At 39.7% G+C, this 20934-nt stretch overlaps 1 protein-coding gene across 1 annotated transcript in view; it reads right to left on the bottom strand.

Moving 5' to 3' along the window:
* The window catches only part of ARL3 (ARF like GTPase 3), a 29242-nt gene extending 8327 nt beyond the window's left edge, over positions 1-20915 (bottom strand). The window contains exons 1-5 of the mRNA XM_070432388.1: positions 20789-20915; positions 12159-12302; positions 8583-8699; positions 2775-2825; positions 808-993 (exon numbers count right to left, since the gene is read on the bottom strand). Coding sequence (XP_070288489.1) covers positions 808-993; positions 2775-2825; positions 8583-8699; positions 12159-12302; positions 20789-20791 — 501 coding nt within the window. The 5' untranslated portion in view covers positions 20792-20915. The remainder of the gene's footprint in view (positions 1-807; positions 994-2774; positions 2826-8582; positions 8700-12158; positions 12303-20788) is intronic.
* Between the last annotated feature and the right edge of the window lie 19 nt (positions 20916-20934).

The raw sequence follows: 20934 nt of genomic DNA, 5'->3' as shown, positions 1-20934 counted from the left end.
CACCTCATGGTGTCACTTCCCCGGCAGGTCCACCAGATGTCTAAAGTGAGGCATGTGGGCATGCTGGGGCTTTGGAATAAAGAAGTCCTAGAGTGCTGACTCCAAGTGTCACCTGGTTTGCGTCTGCTTGGTAGGAAGCATCAGAGCTGAACCTCTTCATCCTTCTTTGAGGATATAGCCTCTCAGTTAATATCAAGTGAGGGGAGCCTGCTCTTCTGGTATGTAGTGCCTCAGTATAAAGCACGAGGCCCTCTGTGAGCAGAAGCCTACCAGTGGGAAACCAAACTGAAGTAGCAGGAAACAGACACCAACCCCGAAGGCAGTGAAGACAGCCAACAGAAAACAAAACAGAACACTTCTACAGGATAACCAGTGTGCATAATTGTTGATGGCTCTGTTACCTTGGCCACAACATGAGACACAACACAAAAACCCCAACCAAATCATCAAAGAATCCTAGAGTTAGAAAGCATCCTCTATGTCAGCGGTCGCCAACCTTTCGGTCCTCACGGACCACCAGTGGGTGACCGCTGCTCTAAGTCTTCTGTTCTGACCTCCTACCTAATAGGGTAGTTTGTTGCTTGTGTGGGGTGGGTTTGTCTTTCCTAGAAAAGTTATTGATGTCACATTGGCTGCTAAGTAGAAAAGAACTAATCTCTTCATGCCCTTCACATCCTGGATTGTTCATCTACCAATTAAAGGCTATTTGTTTCATATCTTTCCTATCTAGATCAGCCCAGCCAATGAGACAGACTACCTTGGTTGGCTGTCATGTTGCCAGGTGACCAAGCCTCCAGGTAATCTCACCTGAATGCCCTCTCCTGTGAGAGCTGAGCAAGACTGGATCTGCCAGACTCGGTCACGGATGGTGTGCAGGTTCAGTCCTTCTGCAATTTCAGAGGCAGGGGCTGCCGTGAGCAAATCCTGCTTATTAGCAAAGATGAGCACTGGAACACAACTTAGCTTTTCTTCCTCCAGTAATTCAGCTAGTTCCTGGATCATTTTGAGAATGGATGGGGAGGGAAGGATGAAAGCTATGATATTTAACCATTAACTTCTAGCTAGAAAAAAATAAAACAGTTAAGCTGATCAACCAGCAACTTTCAAGGGCAGTGGTTCTCAAACTTGAGCCTGTGAAAGACTCCCCTGACAGACTGCTGGGCCTACCAGAGAGGCTGACTTTGGGAAGTCTGAGCAAGAGTCCAGGAATCTACATTTTATCTTATTTATTTACTTAATTTAGGAATCCGCATTTTAACTAGCTCCCCTCTAGTAGTTCTGCTATAGGGATTCATAGATCATACTTTGAGAAACACAGTTCAAGGGAGAACACAAGTTGTGATTAGAAATTTAAAATTTAGCCAAGGCTGTTATCTGCAAATAACTTTCAGTGTATATGTGCGTGTGTGTATGTGTGTGTGTGTGTATTTATTTAAATACTAGAGGCCTGGTGCACAAAATTTGTGCATGGGTAGGGTCCCTAGGCCAGGCCGGTGATTAGGGCCAATCGAGGCCTTCTGGCTGCTGGCCAGGGCCTTCCTTCATTCCATGCTGCCCCCTGGTGGTCAGTGCATGTCATAGCGAGCGGTTGAACTCCCGAGGGGACAATTTGCATATTAGCCTTTTATTATATAGGATAAATTGAAAATGACAATTGCTTTAAAGACTATAATTCTGTTTCATCAATCTTTACCTCCAAAACATGTCCATGCATTACACTTCATCAAACCCATATCCTAAAATAACTGTATTAGTCCATCTGGCAAGGTCTCTGATTTTTAGGCTATCAGTTGGGGTCTACCCTGTTATGTTGATTCTGTCTGCAATAAGTATAGGGGAGGGTGTGTACGTACCTAAATATGAGGACCCACCTCTCCCATTAAGTCCACGTTTTAACCCTATGTAAGACACTTGTGCTGCCAAAGAGAACTGGAGGGTTCAAGAGGTGTCATCGTTATATGACACCCTTCACTTTCAAGCTCACATGAAGTGATGATCCAGAAATCATCAAGGTATAGAAGGGTTATCTCCAAGAGTCTGGAGAGTTCTCAAACTAATTTCCAGGAAAAAGGAACATAAACAGGGGGACGGCTACCTTTGGAAGGCCACCAGTGGTAGTTTAGGACACAAGCCAAGGACTCTGCAATAAAATGTAATCATGCTTCTCCAAAGAGGTCCACTCTACCCCTTGCTTCTTATCAGTGTACTCAGTAAAATGGTCTGTGCCCACCGCTTCTCTGTTTAAAACTGTGTATACAAATTGCACTGTGTAATCATGTTGACATGTAGTCTGCATTTGAAGCCATTTTGGGGTTCAAAGATACCTATCTTTTGGCTTGAAAACAAGAGAAGCTTCATCTTGGCTTACACATTTCTTTCATCCCTTTGAATTTGTTAGTTGCCCTTGGATCAATTAAGTTGATATTGAAAAATGTACACAGACATAATAAGTGAATAGTTCTTCTGGGTTCATTTCTATGTGGAATGAGAAGAAACCTGAAGAGCTTTTGGGCATGCTGGTAAATTCCATTTTCTTATAACTTGTTTATTCAATTTGATTTAAACTAAAAGGCTTTAATCAAAAAAATTGTTTAAAGGATTCTGAACTAATTTCTTTTTAGCCACTGGTATTTTTGCCTGCTTGCCAGAGTGACTGTCTTGTTTAAACTGCAAAGGTTAAACAAAAAAAAATCTCTCTCACTGTCATACATTTACAAGGCAGATTAATGAATACCCAGTTATTTGGGAAATAGATCAACAGAAGAATTATTTACCTGGCCCGTCTCTTCAAATCTTTTTCTGTCTGCACTGTCAATTACATATATCTGTAAAGTAAAAGAAGAGGTTAACTCAATAGCAGATATGTAAAATACAGGGCACCTTTATGGAAAGAACAGGTGTTCCTATCAGCTAATTTCACATTAGTATAGCATATAGAAATTGAGCTGGTAACTATTACCTCATCTATGGATGCAAAACAAAGAAACAAGCAAACTAACTAACTAATTAATTAAATGGAGGGTGCCCCCAAAATACCTCTAGCAAAGCTCCAAAGTAAAAAGTCAGTAGAGCTATGCAGGATGAAAATAGCTACATTTACTGTGCATTCACTAAACATTCTTGCTAGATTTACCATATTAATCCTTGTTACAACTCTATGAGATAGATTGCACCACTTCTCATTTTATAAACTAGAGGCCCGGTGCACAAAATTCGTGCACTGGTGGGGGGGGGGGGTCCCTCAGCCTGCCTGCACCCTCTCGCAGTCCAGGACCCCTCAGGGGATGTCCGACTTCCAGTTTAGGCCCAATCCCGGGGATTCGGCCTAAGCTGGCAGTTGGACATTCCTCTCATAATCTGGGATGCCTCACTCCTTACTACCTGCCTGCTTGCTCCTTACTGCGTTGAGCGTCTGCCCCCTGGTGGTCAGTGTGCATCACGTTCTGGTTGTTCCGCCATAACGGTCGCTTAGGCTTTTATTAGATAAACATAATCCCAAAGAAGTTAAGTAACTTGCTCAAGTTACATCAAGTACTTGACAAAATTGGGATTCAAACTCAAGCATACCTTAAGCACTCTGCTAACACTGCATCTCAAGTTGTCTGGGAGGGATGGTGTTTTGAGACATCTACAAATCCTAGTCTTTGAACATCATCACGCTGAAAGTATCATTTGCAGTGTTAACTATATGCTGACTTCATGTACTGAAGCAGGAAACCCAGTGATCTCCATCCCATTCCTACCTTGCTTATAACCTCCAAGGCTGCTAGGAGGCTATAAGCAAATAGCAAGGGCATAGCCTTTTCCAGAGTAAGAGAAGTCTTGAGATTCACCATAAATGAAAAATCTCAAGCTTTCTCTCCCATCACTGAATTTTATTTATTGCATAAATAATACCCTATAACAATAAAGAAAATAAGGGAAGAGCAAAAAAGAAAATTGCCTATAGTTACAGAACCCAAATATGTTATTTTAATTTCGTATGAATGTTCTCTTAATTCTTCTTCATATGAAAGTTTAAAAATAAAATTAGATATAATTTCATAGTCCTTTAAAACAATTAAATGGTATATTAAATGGTTTCCCAGTTGCTAATCTTAAAAATTATCAGATTTTCTAACTTCTTTTAAGGAATTCAGAACTGTTATTAAACTAATGGTACAATGAAAACAGCCTTTTAAAAGAGCATACAGTAAATCCTCAATGTCATCAATAGGTTTTGCAACTTTAAGCAAAACTACATATAACGAAAACAACTTTACCACAGGCTAATTGACATAAACAAGAGTTACGTTCCTACAGCTTCTCATCCATGTTATAATGAAACAATGTTGAACAAAATGACATTATTTGAGGGCCTGCTGTATTCATTTAGAAACAACAACCACACAAAACAACTCTCACCTTTACATGCCTTAAATTACATAAACTAATATACTACAATATACGTAGGCATTTCTGTATGTAGGTTAAATTTTGTGCTACTTGAAAATTTGCTCTCTTTTGAAAGAAAAAAATTAAAATTCCATAAGTTTAATGCACTCTCATTTAGAATCACTAATGCTAAATATACCAGGAACAAAGTTTGGGCTTTCCTCTGAAGAATACCCTGTGTTTCCACCTGTGTTTCTTTTAGGGGCATCATAAAAGGAGGAAGGATGTTGTCTCAGTATTTTCTTTTCAGCCTTATTATTGTTGTAGTTAATATTACTCTTGACTCAGTGTGAATACATGCATTAATGGGCTCTGCACACCACAAACACCCAAAGTTCCATACTGTTTTCCACCAGTGAGGCTCTCATTTTTAAGGTAGCAGATGTAGTGTAAATGTAGATATAGAACGAAGGAATGTAATGGGAGGGCGAACCTCAATATAAAAGACCTAATTAGAATTATTTGGGAGTCAACAGTGGATTAGGATTATCTTCACTCAGGCAATAGTTCAAGATGTGAGGGAGGGAAGAGGGTCAAGTGATCACGGGGAGGGTGTTTTGGACTTAGAGGGCTTTCTGAAGGCTATGTGCAGGCCACTGGGCAAGAAAGGAATTTCAAAGTAAGAAAAAAATGGGCCTGGGAGCAAAGGCGTGAGTAACAAGGGAAGAAAAGAGGAGGCTGAGACAAAGCTGAAAACACAAATATAAAGTTAGGAAATTGATGTTTGATATTATGAAAAATAGTCAGGAGAGGATAAGGAATGGGAAGAGTTTTAATGACAAGAGAGATGATACCAGAGAATCCAGAGGCTGAAGATCAATGAGAAGAAAGTTTTAACTTTTACTTATAATTACTTGCCAAATTACTTGCTATTTATTGCCTCTATTAAAAGATTCAGTATAGCCCTAGCCGGTTTGGCTCAGTGGATGGAGCATCGGCCTGCGGACTCAGGGGTCCCAGGTTCGATTCTGGTCAAGGGCATGTGCCTTGGTTGCAGGCACATCCCCAGTAGGGAGTGTGCAGGAGGCAGCTGATCGGTGTTTCTCTCTCATCGATGTTTCTAACTCTCTATCCTCCCTTCCTCTCTGTAAAAAAAAAATCAATAAAATATTAAAAAAAAAAAAGGATTCAGTATAATTAAAGGAGGGTTTTCCTAAACTATACATTTAGCCTAATTCTCCTTATCATTTAGCATCATTTTTATAAAATTTGACAACTACTACACAATAATTCCAGGAAGAAGTCTATAAAACAACTAATTTAGTAATACATCAATTTGTTTTTCTGCAGTGGTATATGCTTCTCTTGGTTGCTTGTCACCCCAGTGCTGCCCAGTATCTATTTTCTTCTGGTCAATAGAGATAAAGGTAAGGAGAGCCTCTTGCCTTAAAAATTAAAAACTAAATAAAATAATATATATTTGTTAATCTAGTCGTAAAAATTTTTCATCCAAAAATTAATTAATAATCAATAAAAATACTCAGAAAGTATCGGATAAAGTTAAAAATTTATAATGCTTCTGACCTTAAAACATTATGGAACCTCAAAAATCAAGTTTCATAAATCTATTCTAAAATATAGTTATGCACGGCACTCAGAATGATGCTTTAAGCAAAGCCAATTCACATCTTCCTTGGCAACTGCTTTGAAATGACTATTTGGTTGTGGAAGGAAGACTAAAGAGGTTTTTGTTTGTTTTTCTGATGGAAGTACAGCCTACTCTGGACTATCCAGACTGACTATCCAGCATGTGAATGGAGGGTTCTTTGTTTCTCCTTTTGCTTCTGGTCCTGCTGCCACCTTTTGGTCATTTTATTGCTCCCAAGTATTTCTCCACTAGAGGGGTAGGGAGCCAAGAAGAGATGATACTAAAATGTGTGGCTTTTTATTGACGGCTTGAGCAAAAGTCTAAAAGGAGGTTGAAAACAACAAATAAGGTTTCTGGGTAACTTGTGGTTTTCAATTATGTGTGCTGCAGCAGTATCGATACCCAGGTGACTCGGGGGTAAGTGGCATTACGGAAATAATACATGAGACAGTTGTTTGAGATCTCACTTAAGTCCTACACATTGGTTATGGAAATGATGACACAGTTGCTTTATTTAAATTATGTTGTATTTAAACGCAAAACTGTTAACAATAAGTAAATAGAGTTTAGTAATAATATGAACACACCTTGAAAAAAAAGATGTATTTTTATCTATCAAAAGGCTACTATTTCCTGGCCTAAAAGAAATGGAAGACAGCCTCTCCCCTCCTTCCTATCATACTTTAGGTTTTATTGACTAGTCACCTCCCCACAATTTATAAAGCTGAAGTAAAATGTTCCCAGTGTCATCTTCCCTGAGAATATCTTTGGCACTTTTAGGAGTTGCCCTGACCCTTTCAAACCCCTAGAGAACCACTTAATGATCTAAAGAAATCTTTTTCTGTAAGGGGTCAGGTAATAAATAATTTCGGTTTTGTGGCCCACACAATCTTTTTCACAACTATTGGATTTTGCTGTTATAGTGTGAAAGCTATCATAGAAAATACAGGGTGTGCAAAAGTAGGTTTACAGTTGTAATCAAATAAATACAATAATTAGTAAATAATAATAAAGGAATAAACTGTGTTTCGCATATTCACAATTATAAACCTACTTTTGCCCACCCTGTATGCAAACAAGTGGACGTGGCTGTGTCACAACAGAACTTTCTGGACACGGAAATTGGAATTTCACTTCGTTTTCATGTGAGGAAATCTTATTCTTCTTTTGAAAAATTTTCAACCATTTAAAAATACTGTATAAAAACTATTCTTAGCTCATAGGCTATAGTATAGCAGGAGGCAGACTGGACCAGTTTGTCAACACCCACTCTAAAGCAAAAATTTATTATGGCACTCTAGAGATAATTGAAAAGTGTTAACCAGGCAACTAAATGTGTCAAGCCTCAATACTGTTGTAGAGTCTAGTGTAATAGGTCTTTTTAACCAACAATGGAAAACTATTAAATACAAATATAATCCATCAACCACTGCTACGGCAAGCTGCTACAAAACTATCAGACAGAACTAAGAGTCACCAGGCCTTAGAATTTAACCCTGGGGACCCACCTGCTCCCCAAAAGTTGTTTAATCCCAAATGGCACTGGAAAATAATGGAATGTTGACACTGAATCCAAAATAGTGTCTGGTGCTGGCAATGTAATGTAGCTGGTGAAAGTAACTGCAGGGTTGCTGCAAGCTGATTTTACTGGCTAGTTCTATACTTCCCAGGCACTCTAAGCAAATGGGAAGTGTGGGATCCAGAGTCAGATTATCACTACCTTGCAGTCGACTCTCAAAGTGTTAGAGCTTATGATTTAAAATTCCCTGACCTGAGGGCCGGAAAGTTTCTGAGACCTCCGTACGGAACCTTAGAGTCATTCATGTCCTTATGAACTGCTCTGACTTGAGTATTTCTCTCCAAGTACCTTAACCCAGGAGACACACAGTAGTCCTAGAGAATGTGACAGAGAGCTGGGAACTAACATCCCAGCCTCTGCCTGAACAAAGGCACCTGAGCCAGGGAATTCCCAATGCTGAGGCAGCTTCTTTAATTCTGGGCAGTTACAACTATAGGAAACGTCTTCCTTATTCTGAGTTAAACTCTACCATCTTATACTCGCCAAACTGGTCCTTGTCCAGTCCTTTAGAAATATTCACAATGAGGCTAATGTTTGATTTAAGATAGTTTTTAAAGTAAATGAAGACAGTTCCAAGTGTTTTCTTTTCCAGGAAGGACATTGTCAGGTCTTTCAACCATTCCTTACACATCATTGTTTCCAGGACTCTCATTATCTTGATTGCTCAGTTTGGGACACACTTGATTGGTTGATATTCTTGGATGATAGAGTTAGCGGCACAATCTTCTGACTTCCCTACTGCTGTTCGAATCACTATGGTAATAAATAAACACTTTATTTGCCAAGGTGGGTGTGGGCATAACATTGTTACTGAGCGACAGCAAACATCTTATACAAGTTATACAAAGATGTTTCTCTCTTACAGTGTGGAGCCTTCGCCTTAAATTGAGTGATTAATGTTATGGCAATGGAATTATTGGCAAGACAGAACCTTATAGAGTTAATGTTCCTATGAATTAACACATCGGAAAGAGTACTTACAAGAATATCCGTGTTTTCAAAGTAATTCCTCCAGTATGGCCTGATTTTCCTTTGTCCACCAATGTCCCACACATTCAGTTTAAAACCCTGTGATTGTACACTTTTGATGTTAAAACCCTGCAACAAAGGTAAACACAAGTTTTTTTTTTAAGCTTTGAGATCATAATTCTGACAAAGTTACATTGGACAGCTATTTATTTCCTAATTCTGAGGTACTCTGCCAGAGGTGACATTGATAATACTGAAAACAGTTTGCTACGGTAGGGAACGGAGAAATGTATGTATACATGCTTACTTCATTCAGGTTGTGGAGTCAGTGTTATGAATGTCATGGCTAACATATGTGCTTCCTATCATGAGCACACACACACAACCACTGAGGAGAACTTGGTATGACAGTAGCTCTGATAACACAGGCCACACCCCTGAGGAGTCCTCAGGATGGTAACATTTAACAGGACATTACTTTTAACTAACAAAAACCCCCTGAAGCTGAATCTGACAACTCAACAGAACAGAACAAATGCTACATTTAAAAAGACAAAAGCTAAAATCTGGAAGATTGCATTCTTTAGGAGTAGTTCAAAATGAAAGAAATTTTCTCATATGGATTACTTAGGAAAAGGAAGGAGCTGAACTCAGAAACTATGGGGGAGGCTGGTTAATAACTGGATTATGAGAAAGGTAGGGCCTGCTGGAACAGCATGTTTAAACTAAGTAGAGCCCTCAATTTTAGGTAGTGATGAAAACAAACAAGCAAGCAGGTGTTTGAAACTGTTCTTTCTTAGGTATCTCTAATGAACCTGAAAAGAGAGCATTCATTTTCAGGACAGGTACTCAAGGTACAACTTTGGGGAAGGTGAGCAAATCAGAGGCAGGCAGAATTGTGAGCTGGGAGGTAGTGTGCAGAGAAACAAATTAACAAGAACTCTGGGGTTTGGAGAGAAGGCATTTCATGAGCAAGAATAAAAAAAAATACCTTCTTGCAAAAATGATTTAGTGAAATCAGGCTCTGAAAAATCCAATCAACAGTGTGCTACCCCAGAAATGACATTTCATCCAGAATAACTGGAGTTAAGCGCATCTGGGGATGCCTCCATAAACATTTGCCTCACCTGGCAGCTTACCAACACTACTGCCTAGCCCAGAAAGGCAGGCACAGTGCGATGGTCCAGGAACACTGCCGCCCAATTTCTCCTAAAGAATAACTGGGGATGATGCTGATTGCAGCTCCTCTAAAATGCCAATGACTGAATAAATATGAAGTTTAAGAACTCTAAAGGGATGTGACTTAAGATTATTGTAAAAGGCTGCTTCATTCTGACTCATTGACAAAACCACTTTTGTGAGCTTAGAAATTGTATACATAACTACAATATTACATGTCAAATCCAGTAACATAAAACCCTTCTAAAATGAAGCAGGAAATAAATAAGAGTAAATCCTGGAATTCAACCATATGTACCAACTGTCTTAAAATTCTATTGTCATCAGACCTAATAAATCTACTAAGAAATTATTCTAAGGAAATAATGAGATGTATATTATACTCATATTTATAACAACACAGAAAGATGTTACATACAGTATTGAGTGAAAAAGATGATACAAAACAGCCTATTCTCTGTAAGCCTTTTTTATTTATTTTAAATATACCCATCATATATATATATATATATATATATATATATATATACATAGAAAAAAACTGAATGCATATATCACTAAGTGTTAACAGTGGTTATGTATGAATGGACATTATAGGTGATTTTTAGTTTCTCAATTTTACTTATGTATACTTTCTAAATTTACTATAATGAGCATCTATTACTTTTTTAAATATAAAAACAAAAATACAATAAAAGTTTGTTTTTAAAGAATGTGAAAACGACATAATACATGATGTAGCAAAAGTAGGTTTATAGTTGTTAGTACACGAAATAGAGTTTATTCTTGTGTTATTTATTAATTATTGTATTATTTTCCATACAAACAACTGTAAACCTACTTTTGCCCTGTAGAATAAGAGTCATCTACAACACATCAAACAAAGCCTGAAAGTTAGAATTGGAACTTTGGGTCCATACTTTGAGTTCATTTCCATGGTTGCAGCATGTTCTTGAGAAATACAGCCTATCACAAATCAAACAAACAAGCCCCCCCCCCCCCCCAAAACACCCCAAAATCTAGCACGTCTTTTTCTGGCTGAAATCCTCACACACTAATGTTTTCAGCCTTTCTAGGCTATACCACTGTCATATGCTCCTTCTTCGACTACACGTTAAATTTGTCAGAAGCTGTAAAATTGCTCATTTGGTAAGAGTTGAAATGACTTTTCTGGAAAGTGTTTTGAATCAGTAATATTCATAGGCTGTGAAATACACACACCAGCACAGCTATTCAAACCTGACACCAAGCTCTTAGTATATGGTATGGCGACAGAAAATGCTAAATAAACCCGGTTTTGCTGAATGTTAATGCTCAAGCACTTTAAAGTGGCTGAGACTAATAGGGCTGTTCCTAGTTAGGAAACCCAAAGGCTTGGCCAAAGGTTGAGCTTTCTTGGAATTTCCAACAGGAAAGGAGGTCTAAAGACACGAACTGGAGTTCTTCCAACCAGGACTTGTTTTCAACTGCCATACCGTGAGCACCACCACTGTCCTATCCTTTGTGCTTTACTTGCTAAGCCTTAGGAAAGAGGAGGGTTGACGAGACTGGATTAAAAATATAGGTAATTTAAAAAAATTGATATATATTTGTGTTCATTAAGTCTGAAAAATACACACTAAAATATTAACATTGGGTTTTCACACAGTACTCTCTTCTTTATACTTTCTCTATATTTTCTATATGAATTAATTTCATAATCAGAGAAGATAAAGCTATTTTTTAAAGGAATCAGATCTGAGGGACTTGATTGTGTCCTGACATGTATACATATATATTTATATTATTTATTTACAAACTAGAGGCCCGATGCACGAAATTCGTGCAAGAGTAGGCCTTCCTTCCCCCGGCTGCCGGCACTGGCTTCCCTCTGGCCGCCAGCAGGCACTCAGGACCTGGGCTTCCCTCGCAGCCCTGGCTTTGTCCAGAAGGACGTCTGGAAGAATGTCCGGTCTAATTAGCATATTACGCTTTTATTATTATAGATTATAAAATATACATAAAAGAAAATGTACCATTACATTTTTAAGTGTACAGTTGAATGGCATTAAGTACATTTGCATTGTTGTGCGACCATCACCACCATCCGTCCACAGAACTTTCTTCATCTTGCAACACTGACTCTCTGTGCCCATTAAACAATAATTCCCAATTTCCTCCTCTCTTTCCAGCCTCTGGTAACCATTATTCTACTTTCTGTCTCTATGTATTTGACTAAGTATCTCGTATGAATGGAATCTCGATATATTTTTGAAACCTTAAGATTATTTTATACAGTATATACTTCTCTCAGTAACAAAACTTAGAAATGGACAAAACGATATTTCCCATTTTGTCTTTCATACTGCTATTATCATATTATCATCCTCCGTGTGTCCCACAAATATCTGGGGCCAACGCAGTGCTCACCTGTGTAGGTGTGATGTGGCTGATGTCCTCAGATGCAAGCTGCTTCAGAAGGGTAGTCTTGCCAGCATTATCCAAACCCAGGAGAAGGAGTCTCACCTCCTGGTCTGGTGCACTTTTCAATTTACGCAAAATTGAGAGTAAGCCCTTGAACAACCATAAAAAAGATTACTTTTGGGGCACTAACTCTGATATTATTGGACATCAGAGTACCTTCTCCTTGAAAAAAGTTCTTGGTTGTGGAGAGCTTAATTATTATTCTTTCCCACTTTGATGGCATTTGTTTCATTTGCTTTCCCCTTCTAAGTTTTGGCAGAAGTCGGTTAGTAAATTCAACAACTTAATAAATAGCATGGCTTATTCCTGCTCCTTCTATTAATCCAGCTTAGTAGTCATCCCAAATCTCCTAAAGCCCTTTATATAAATTTAGAGGATAGCACTCAGCATATCAGACTATAGGTAACTGACTTTTGTATTTCTCCTTTAGTAGAGTAAAGTTTCTTGCGGGTAAGGACTATAGTTTCTGTTTCCCACATGCCTGGCACTTACTAGACAGATACTAGATAATAGTTGTTTAAGTAAACAGAGTTATACACCCAAGTTAATGTAAGTTAAAGGTGCTATACAAAGAAATACAAAAAGGTTATATAAAATTGTATTTGGGCTCTCTGTTTAAGACTTTCAGTTCACGTTTAAGACTTCATCATTTAGCTCTGGCCCAGTAGTCAGATGGTTAGAGCATTGTCCTGATATGTCAAGGTTGTGGGTTCAATCCCGGTCAGGGCATATACAAGAATCAATGCATATATCAGTGGAACAACAATTTGGTCAGGGCACATACAAGAATCTCTCTAAAAAAAATTCAATAAATAAAATTTGAAGAAAAAAAAAATTCATCATTCAAGATAACTTATCATCATCTACCTTTCATAAGACCCTTACAGGACAGGTGCACAGTGTGGATTATCTGTTTTTTCAGATGAAGAATTAAAAAGAGAGAGAGAAACATGGATCGGCTGCCTCATGGGCATGTGCCCTGACCAGGAATTGAACCAGCGACTTCTCAGTGCACGGGACAATACTCAATCAACTGAGCCACACCAGCCAGGGCTCAGATGAAGAACCCGCCTATATAATAAAAGCATAGTATGCAAATTGTCCTCTCGACCGGGAGTTGTCTGGGAGTTCAACTAGGGGGCAGGGCCGACTGGGGAAATGGAGGGAGTACCCGGCAGGCAGGCAGCAGCTGCTAGGGACCCTACCAGTGCACAAATTTCATGCACTGGGCCTCTAGTTTGATATAACAGGGAAGTAAGGAAATTTTAAAGTCATTCATAAAAAAAAAAAAATTTAACCATGATATTTTTGACTAGTAACCTAATTCTGTTTCTTGTTTTATTATTTTTTTTTTTTAAAATATATTTTATTGATTTTTTACAGAGAGGAAGGGAGAGAGACAGAGAGCTAGAAACATCGATGAGAGAGAAACATCGATCAGCTGCCTCCTGCACACCCCCCCCCTGGGGATGTGCCCACAACCAAGGCACATGCCCCCGACCGGAATCGAACCCGGGACCCCTCAGTCTGCAGGCCAACGCTCTATCCGCTGAGCCAAACCGGTTTCGGCGTGTTTTATTATTATTGACTAGAGGCCCAGTGCACAAGATTTGTGCACTGAGAGAGGGGGGTCCCTCAGACCAGCCCACGCCCTCTTGAAGTCCAGGACCCCTTGGAGGATGTCCACCTGCTGGCTTTCACTTTTCAATTTACGCAAAATTGAGAGTAAACCCTTGAATAACCCTCTGGGGATCGGGCCTAAACTGGCAGTCAGACATCTCTCTTGCAGTCCAGGACCCCTCGCTCCTTACTGCCTGCCTGCAGCAGAGGTGGGAGAGGCTCCCGTCACTGCCGCTGCACTCACCATCTGTGAGCCCAGCTTCTGGCTGAGCAGCGCTCCCCCTGTGAGAGCGCACTGACCACCAGGGGGCAGCTCCTGCGTTCAGCATCTGCCCCCTGGTGGTCAGTGCACATCATAACAATTGGTCATTCTGCTGTTCGGTCGATTTGCATATTACGCTTTTATTATACTAGAGGGCCGGTGCACGAAATTCATGCACGGGTAGGGCCCCTAGGTCTGGCCTGCGATCAGGTCTATCTGTGGGGCAACTGGCAGGGCGATCAGGGCCCCTGCTTGCACCCAACTTGGCCTGGCGCCACTTACTCTCCGCCCCCTTCCCCCCACCGCCCTGCAGGCTGGGGGCAGCTCCTACATTGAGCATCTGCCCCCTGGTGGTCAGTGTGCATCATAGTGACTCGTTCCACCATTTGGTAGTCGTTCTGCCATTTGGTCGATTTGCATTTTAGGGTTTTATATAGATAGATAGGATTTTTATGGGTGGAAGTAAATCATGTTGCTTTTTATCCAAGAACATAAGAAAAATCTTGTAAGATAGTTACTTGCTTTGTCCTGCAGATGACAATCTTGTTCCAATAAGGCATGGTTACAACAAGAATCAAAGAATACCAGATTTTAAAGGGCATTTAATCTAATCTCCCAGCTCAAACAGAAATCCCTTCAATCTCAATCTTAGAATTATATAAAATGGTTATATTTTTTATCTGCATTGCACCAGGCAATTATTCAAACCAGTCTGTTCACTAAGATCAAATAATAATTCTGTGAAATAATTCTCAACAACTGAGTCTTTGGACAATGAGATGCAAATATGCATAATTATTAAGAATTCCTTTCTCTTGAGAGACTATTTGTTTACTACCTCTAGTACTGTATTTGCACTGACTTGCTAAGGACCATCTCTATGCCTCAAATTTTTCCAGCAGTAAAATGGAAGGTTTGGTTAAAGACAGAAAGACAAATTCTATACCAAAAGATCTGGGAAAGAGAGGCTGAATAGATTTGAAACTAACAAACAAAAGATAGGCAAGACACTTCTTTAGTTTTCATCTCTTCTGGCCTTGAATACTTTGACACCATTCCTTTTTGAAATTATATTTATGAGAATTCTCCCTGGCTTCTGTTAGCCACATTGCAATCACTCATTTATAATACCCTCTTTCAGAACAGTTAAAATTAGAATTCTGAGATCCTCAGGGGACTGGTGGTATAAAAAAGCTAAGAACAGGGGAAACACATTGTACTACTCCTGAGTTCCTGGTTAGATGTCCTCATTACCTTTCCAATAAAATTATAAAACAACTGGAATTTATCCCATTAGAACATTAAACAACAGTACAGGTACAGTTCTTCTCGTGTATTATCTACTAGTGTAGAAATCATGAAAGAAGGTCCGTTTTCTATAAAATATTTTGAAGGCTCAAAATGAATGTTTTAGGTGTTTCCTTGCGTGTCTCTTTTGAAAAACGAGTAAATAAAAATACTGCATTCTGCAGGCTGAGATTTTTTATGCACTCATTCTATTTGAAATTGATTAAAAGAAAAATATAATTTCTATTCATCTTAAAAGAAGCAAAGCACAGATGAAAAAGAAAGCATTCTAACTATAGCTAAACTTTATTAACCTAATGGTATAAAAAACAAGGCATCTACATTTCTAATGGGCAATTTTCCTCAGCAGGAAACAATGGCTTTACATGTTTCACCTTTAAATGAAATTACAGAGAAATGGAAAGTTCAGCTAATATTTTCTTCCAGCAAAATAATAAATGGCATTTGAAGCATGGTCTAGGCGAGACAAACGCAAATACAATACAGCATCATATTAACCCAACTACTGAGACAGGTGATCACAGGATTACCAGGGTTTGCTAAATAGGGAAGAGGATATTTATAGATATCAGGACTCTGCCTGAAAGGTACAAAGTAAGCTGGAGGAAAGAGAACAGAATAAGTCTATTCTATGTTTCTATCTATATATGTCCATACTTTATTTTAAATGTCAAATGAAAGAAGGCAGACATTAGAAGTTAATTTTATTATGGAGCTAAGTTTTGCAGCGTAAATCCAAGGGAATGAATTTTGAAGGTGTATTTTTTGTCAAAATATTCATTCATTCATCATTAAATTTTCATAATGTGCCCAAGTACAGTAGTGAATAAAAAAGACACGATCTCTATACAGGACTTGTGTTTCTATGCCATTAAACAAAGGCAATTTAAGAAACAAGAACTTTAGTTAACTGTGGATTGTGTGATCACCATGCATTTACTAGTATACAAGTTACATGCACCCTGGTGGACAAAAGTGGTCTAACTCACCCATAAAATGTTTAAACAAACTGTTTTATAGGCAAATCATGAATAGATGTGCTACATTTTACCTGCCTCAAAATCAACTTAAACTCAACTACTGGCAGAGGCATGGCAGCACTGACCTAAAATGATACAAACTAGGTCATTTAAAGAAACTGGTGTAGTGGAGGGGGGAAAGGAAGGTAATGGTATATGGAAAATATATGTGGCTCTGAGGAACAGCTAACATTTAAATATTCAAAGTCGTAAGGCAACTGTCACATGCATGCACTCCCCATAACTAGCTTAAATAGAACTGACTTCAATTTATTTTTACCTCTTTAATCAACAAAAAAATTGGTGCTGCCAAGTAAGACCTTATTAATTTTCAGGAATTCCTATAGCTTTACTAGGGAGAACTTCACCCAAATTTTATCTTCTTTCTCCTCATCTCTCTACTAAATAAACACCATGTTTCTTGAGGAACAAAATATGATCATCTTCTCCAAAAGATTGTGGGTTCCCATCTCATCAGAATACTAATGACAAGAACATTATGGGTTTTAGACTTTCATAGATTTGTATTCAATTTCCCTATATATGTAACTTCAGGCACTGTTAGATCTAGAAAATGGGGACAATACTTATATCTTAAGAAAAATGTTAGAGCCCTAGCCAACGTGGCTCAGTTGGTTGAGCATCATCCTGTGCACCACAAGTTTGCCTGTTTGATTCCCAGTCAGGGCACATACCCAGGGTGCAGGTTCAATCCTGGGGCAGGTACTTGTGGGAGGCAACGGATAGATGTTTCTCTCTCACATAGATGGTTTTTTCTCTCTCTCAAATCAACAGAAACATTTTTTTTATAAATTTATTTATTTTATTTTTTAATATATTTTATTGATTTTTTACAGAGAGGAAGGGAGAGAGATAGAGAGTTAGAAACATCGATGAGAGAGAAACATCGATCAGCTGCCTCCTGCACATCTCCCACTGGGGATGTGCCTGCAACCAGGTACATGCCCTTGAACGGAATCGAACCTGGGACCCTTCAGTCCGAAGGCTGACGCTCTATCCACTGAACCAAACCGGTTTCGGCAAGAAACATTTTTTTAAAAAGAAAAATGTTAGGAAGATGAATAAGGTAATGCTTGTAAAGCACAGGTGCATATTAGGCTCTCAAAACTATTGTTGTGTTTATTATTATTCTTTTTACTTTTCAATGATCATGTCTGACCAGAAAACAATCTCGGCAACCATCTTCAAATGTTTAATACCCTGATAACTATCACTAGGTTCATACATGTAGAAAGTAGTCCATAAGTAATTCCTGAATGAAGGAGTCATTATTAAATAACAATAATTAGTTATGCCCTAAAATTACTGCCATCTTAGTATTTCTCCAAGGATGTAGCGAAGCATCCATCTTATATAAAAACTGCTTTTTGAAATTTTAACCCTGCATTTTGGCTTTTGTAAATGCTTGCTTAAATAATAAAAAAAATAAGACTACTCCCATTTCAGAGAGGCTATTAAACCTTCCCCAGACGAAGTTATCAGTGCTGGCACTAGGCCAAGCCTTTGGTTGAGGTCTCAGAGCCTCAGCACATAGGGGCTCTTTAAGAACTTGCAAAGGGGATTGGAAAACCCCATATTTGGGAGACAAAGAGGGTAAAATGGTATAAATACAGGAAACTTCCTGTGTGACTTTGCCTAGAATTCTAGAGACATTTTTCTCTGGGCCCGCGTGTAATAATAATAATAAATGTAACTCCAGCCGAAACCGGTTTGGCTCAGTGGATAGAGCGTCGGCCTGCGGACTGAAAGGTCCCAGGTTCGATTCCGGTCAAGGGCATGTACCTGGGTTGCGGGCACATCCCCAGTGGGATATGTGCAGGAGGCAGCTGATCGATGTTTCTCTCCCATCGATGTTTCTAACTATCTATCTCTCTCCCTTCCTCTCTGTAAAAAATCAATAAAATATATTAAAAAAAAAATAAATGTAACTCCATCTCTCTAAGTGTTGCTTGGTTCTTCTCCGGTTTTCTGTAACAGTAGAATAATAAGACTGGGGTAAAATAGCTGACCCTAAATGTTCAGAGAAAGCCCAATGGGTTTTTGTTGTAGCACTGTCCAAATTAAAAGTATGTATTAGTCATAGCTGAAGATATATTAAAAAAAAACACAACCCCAAACCCAACAACCTGGGACTTACTGTTCAGTTGTACAGTTACCATGGGGGCCCATGGGATACAAGATGTGACACACTTAGTCACACCACTGACCGTTTAAATTCCATGTTCCACTTTCAGTTCTAAGAATAACTCGCACTTTGGGAGATTGGGAAAAAAATGTATTTTGGAAACCAGATACAGAATCCAGAATAATTTGTCCTAATTTCCTATTGCTCATTTTAAGAAAAAAGAAAAAGAAAAACAAATCTGTTTTGATCACTGAACAGAACAGTGGTATATAACAATGTTGTATACACTGTCGATTTGTTGTATGCAGTGTCACTTGCACCTGGAAACATGAGCAGTGGTTAATTTATTGTGGCCGGTAATTATAAGTTAAACGATCATGAAATTACAGTTCATTTAATTGATAAACAAACTGGGAAAAAGTTAGGCTACTCTCATACATTTCTCATTTATGATGACATCTCATTCTCTATTAGGTTGGCATGCCTTTTTCATTTCAATTCTAGTTATTTTCTGTAAATATTTATGCTTATATTCATTTGTTGAGGAAAACTTAGCCTTTAAATGGACAACTCATGTATAAATGATTAATAATAAGAAAATGTAAAAATCTGTTTAGCCCGAGGTTAATAAAACTGCAATGTAGCAAGCGTGAAATGTGATTGGCAACTTTAGATCAAATAATTCTACTTCTTTAACAGTCTGACAATGTAAAATCAATTGAGATTTTTTTTCTTATCAACATTTACTCATTAGATAATCTGACCAAAGGTACATATTTTTTCCTTGTGGACATCTAGTAGCTTTATTTCTTACTTCTAAATCAATAGAAATGGTTCAGCCTGGCCAGTGTGGAGCATTGAGAGGTCGCTGGCTCTATTCTGGTCAGGGATATGCCCAGGTTTCGTTGCTCTCTCCCTCTTCCTTTCTCTCTCTCTCTCCCTCTCTCTCTCAAATCAATAAAGACACTATATATATATATATATATATATATATATATATATATATATATATATATATGTAGTTCAACATTTCTAAAAGTCAAAAAGAGATAAGAGATTGGGGTTGGGGTAGGGAACTGACTCTAAGTTTGAGTGCTGGCTCTTTACAGTTGGAAAGCCAACCAACCTGTTTTAAATGCTTCAAAATCAATTTTTCTTTGCTTGCTCCTAAAACTACTTAATTTCATTTTAACACCCGCCAGTTAACTTCAAAGACATCAACAAGGAGCAGAATGTCAACGGTCAATCAAATCTGTCACACGTCATAATTTACAGTTTTGGCAAGATTTCATTAGGTCTGACGGAGAAAAGGATTGCCCCAAATTGATGCCCACTCTCTAGCTTTAATTTCCCATTCATTTTCGTTTGGAGACCCCATGCTGAAATTGCCCCTTTGGTCTGGTGTGGTCATACGCAAAAGAAGGTTGCAACAGGTTCTGAAGGAAATGCCAGGGACTGGGCAGCAAATTTGCTTCCATCTGCATGGATTAAGTATTGATCATCACGTACAACCAGACCTTGCAGAACCCTCAGCAAATAACTCAGGGCTGCAGAAGCATGCCCGCCACACACACACACACACACACACACACACACACACACACACACCCGAGGCAGCGTAAAATCCACCAGGCACATCTCCCAAGCGGGACCTCTTTTGTGTCCCGGGATTTACACCCTTCCCCCCAGACGTCCGCACCGCTGGGGAAAAGGAGCGCTAGGCTACCGACTCCCACGGTTCCGCTAGGGCGATCTGAGCCGCAGTAGCGCTGGCCCTGCTCCCCTCTTCTGGCCCGGCCCCGGCGGACCCCACTTGCTTGCGGCGTGAGGAGCCAGTTCCCTGGGAAGATCTAAGCCTGAGTGCCGAGACTGCTCCTCGCAGCTCCGCGGCTCCGCCCTCCTCCCAGTCCCCAGAGTCGTGATGGAGCCCAGGCTCCGAACGGGGACATCCACGCACCCTTCCAGCCCCTTCCCCTAGCTTCAGACCGCTGCAAGTCCCGCCTTCCTCCCCAGGCCCAGGTCTCCCTCCAGGGCCCACACCCTCGGGGCTCCCCGCCGCCCCACGAAACCGATCCAAGACTCAGTCCGCAAGCTGAGCACCATCCCATTCCCAACTTTGCTTTAAGCGCAGTGCCCCGCCCTGGGCCTGGGGCCGAGACGGGGGGTAGGCGGGGGGGGCTGACCGACGGGCTTAGGAGGGGCCCAGGCCCCCCACACTCACCATCCTCCTGCCGAGTCCCTCCTCCTCCTCCTCCTCCTCCCTCTGCCACCCCCGTTACCAGGGGCAACTATTGTGGCGCCGCCCCCGACGTCCCTCGCACGCACCGCGGTGGAGCAAAGCAATAGAACGCGCGGGTTCCAGCTCCG

This window comes from Myotis yumanensis, unplaced genomic scaffold, assembly GCF_028538775.1.
Source record: "Myotis yumanensis isolate MYYU_CA2020_CCGP unplaced genomic scaffold, mMyoYum1.0.hap1 SCAF_13, whole genome shotgun sequence".
Classification (NCBI taxonomy): Eukaryota; Metazoa; Chordata; class Mammalia; order Chiroptera; family Vespertilionidae; genus Myotis; species Myotis yumanensis.
Note: the sequence above shows the minus strand (reverse complement) of the source record. Positions and strands in the feature narration are given on the sequence as shown.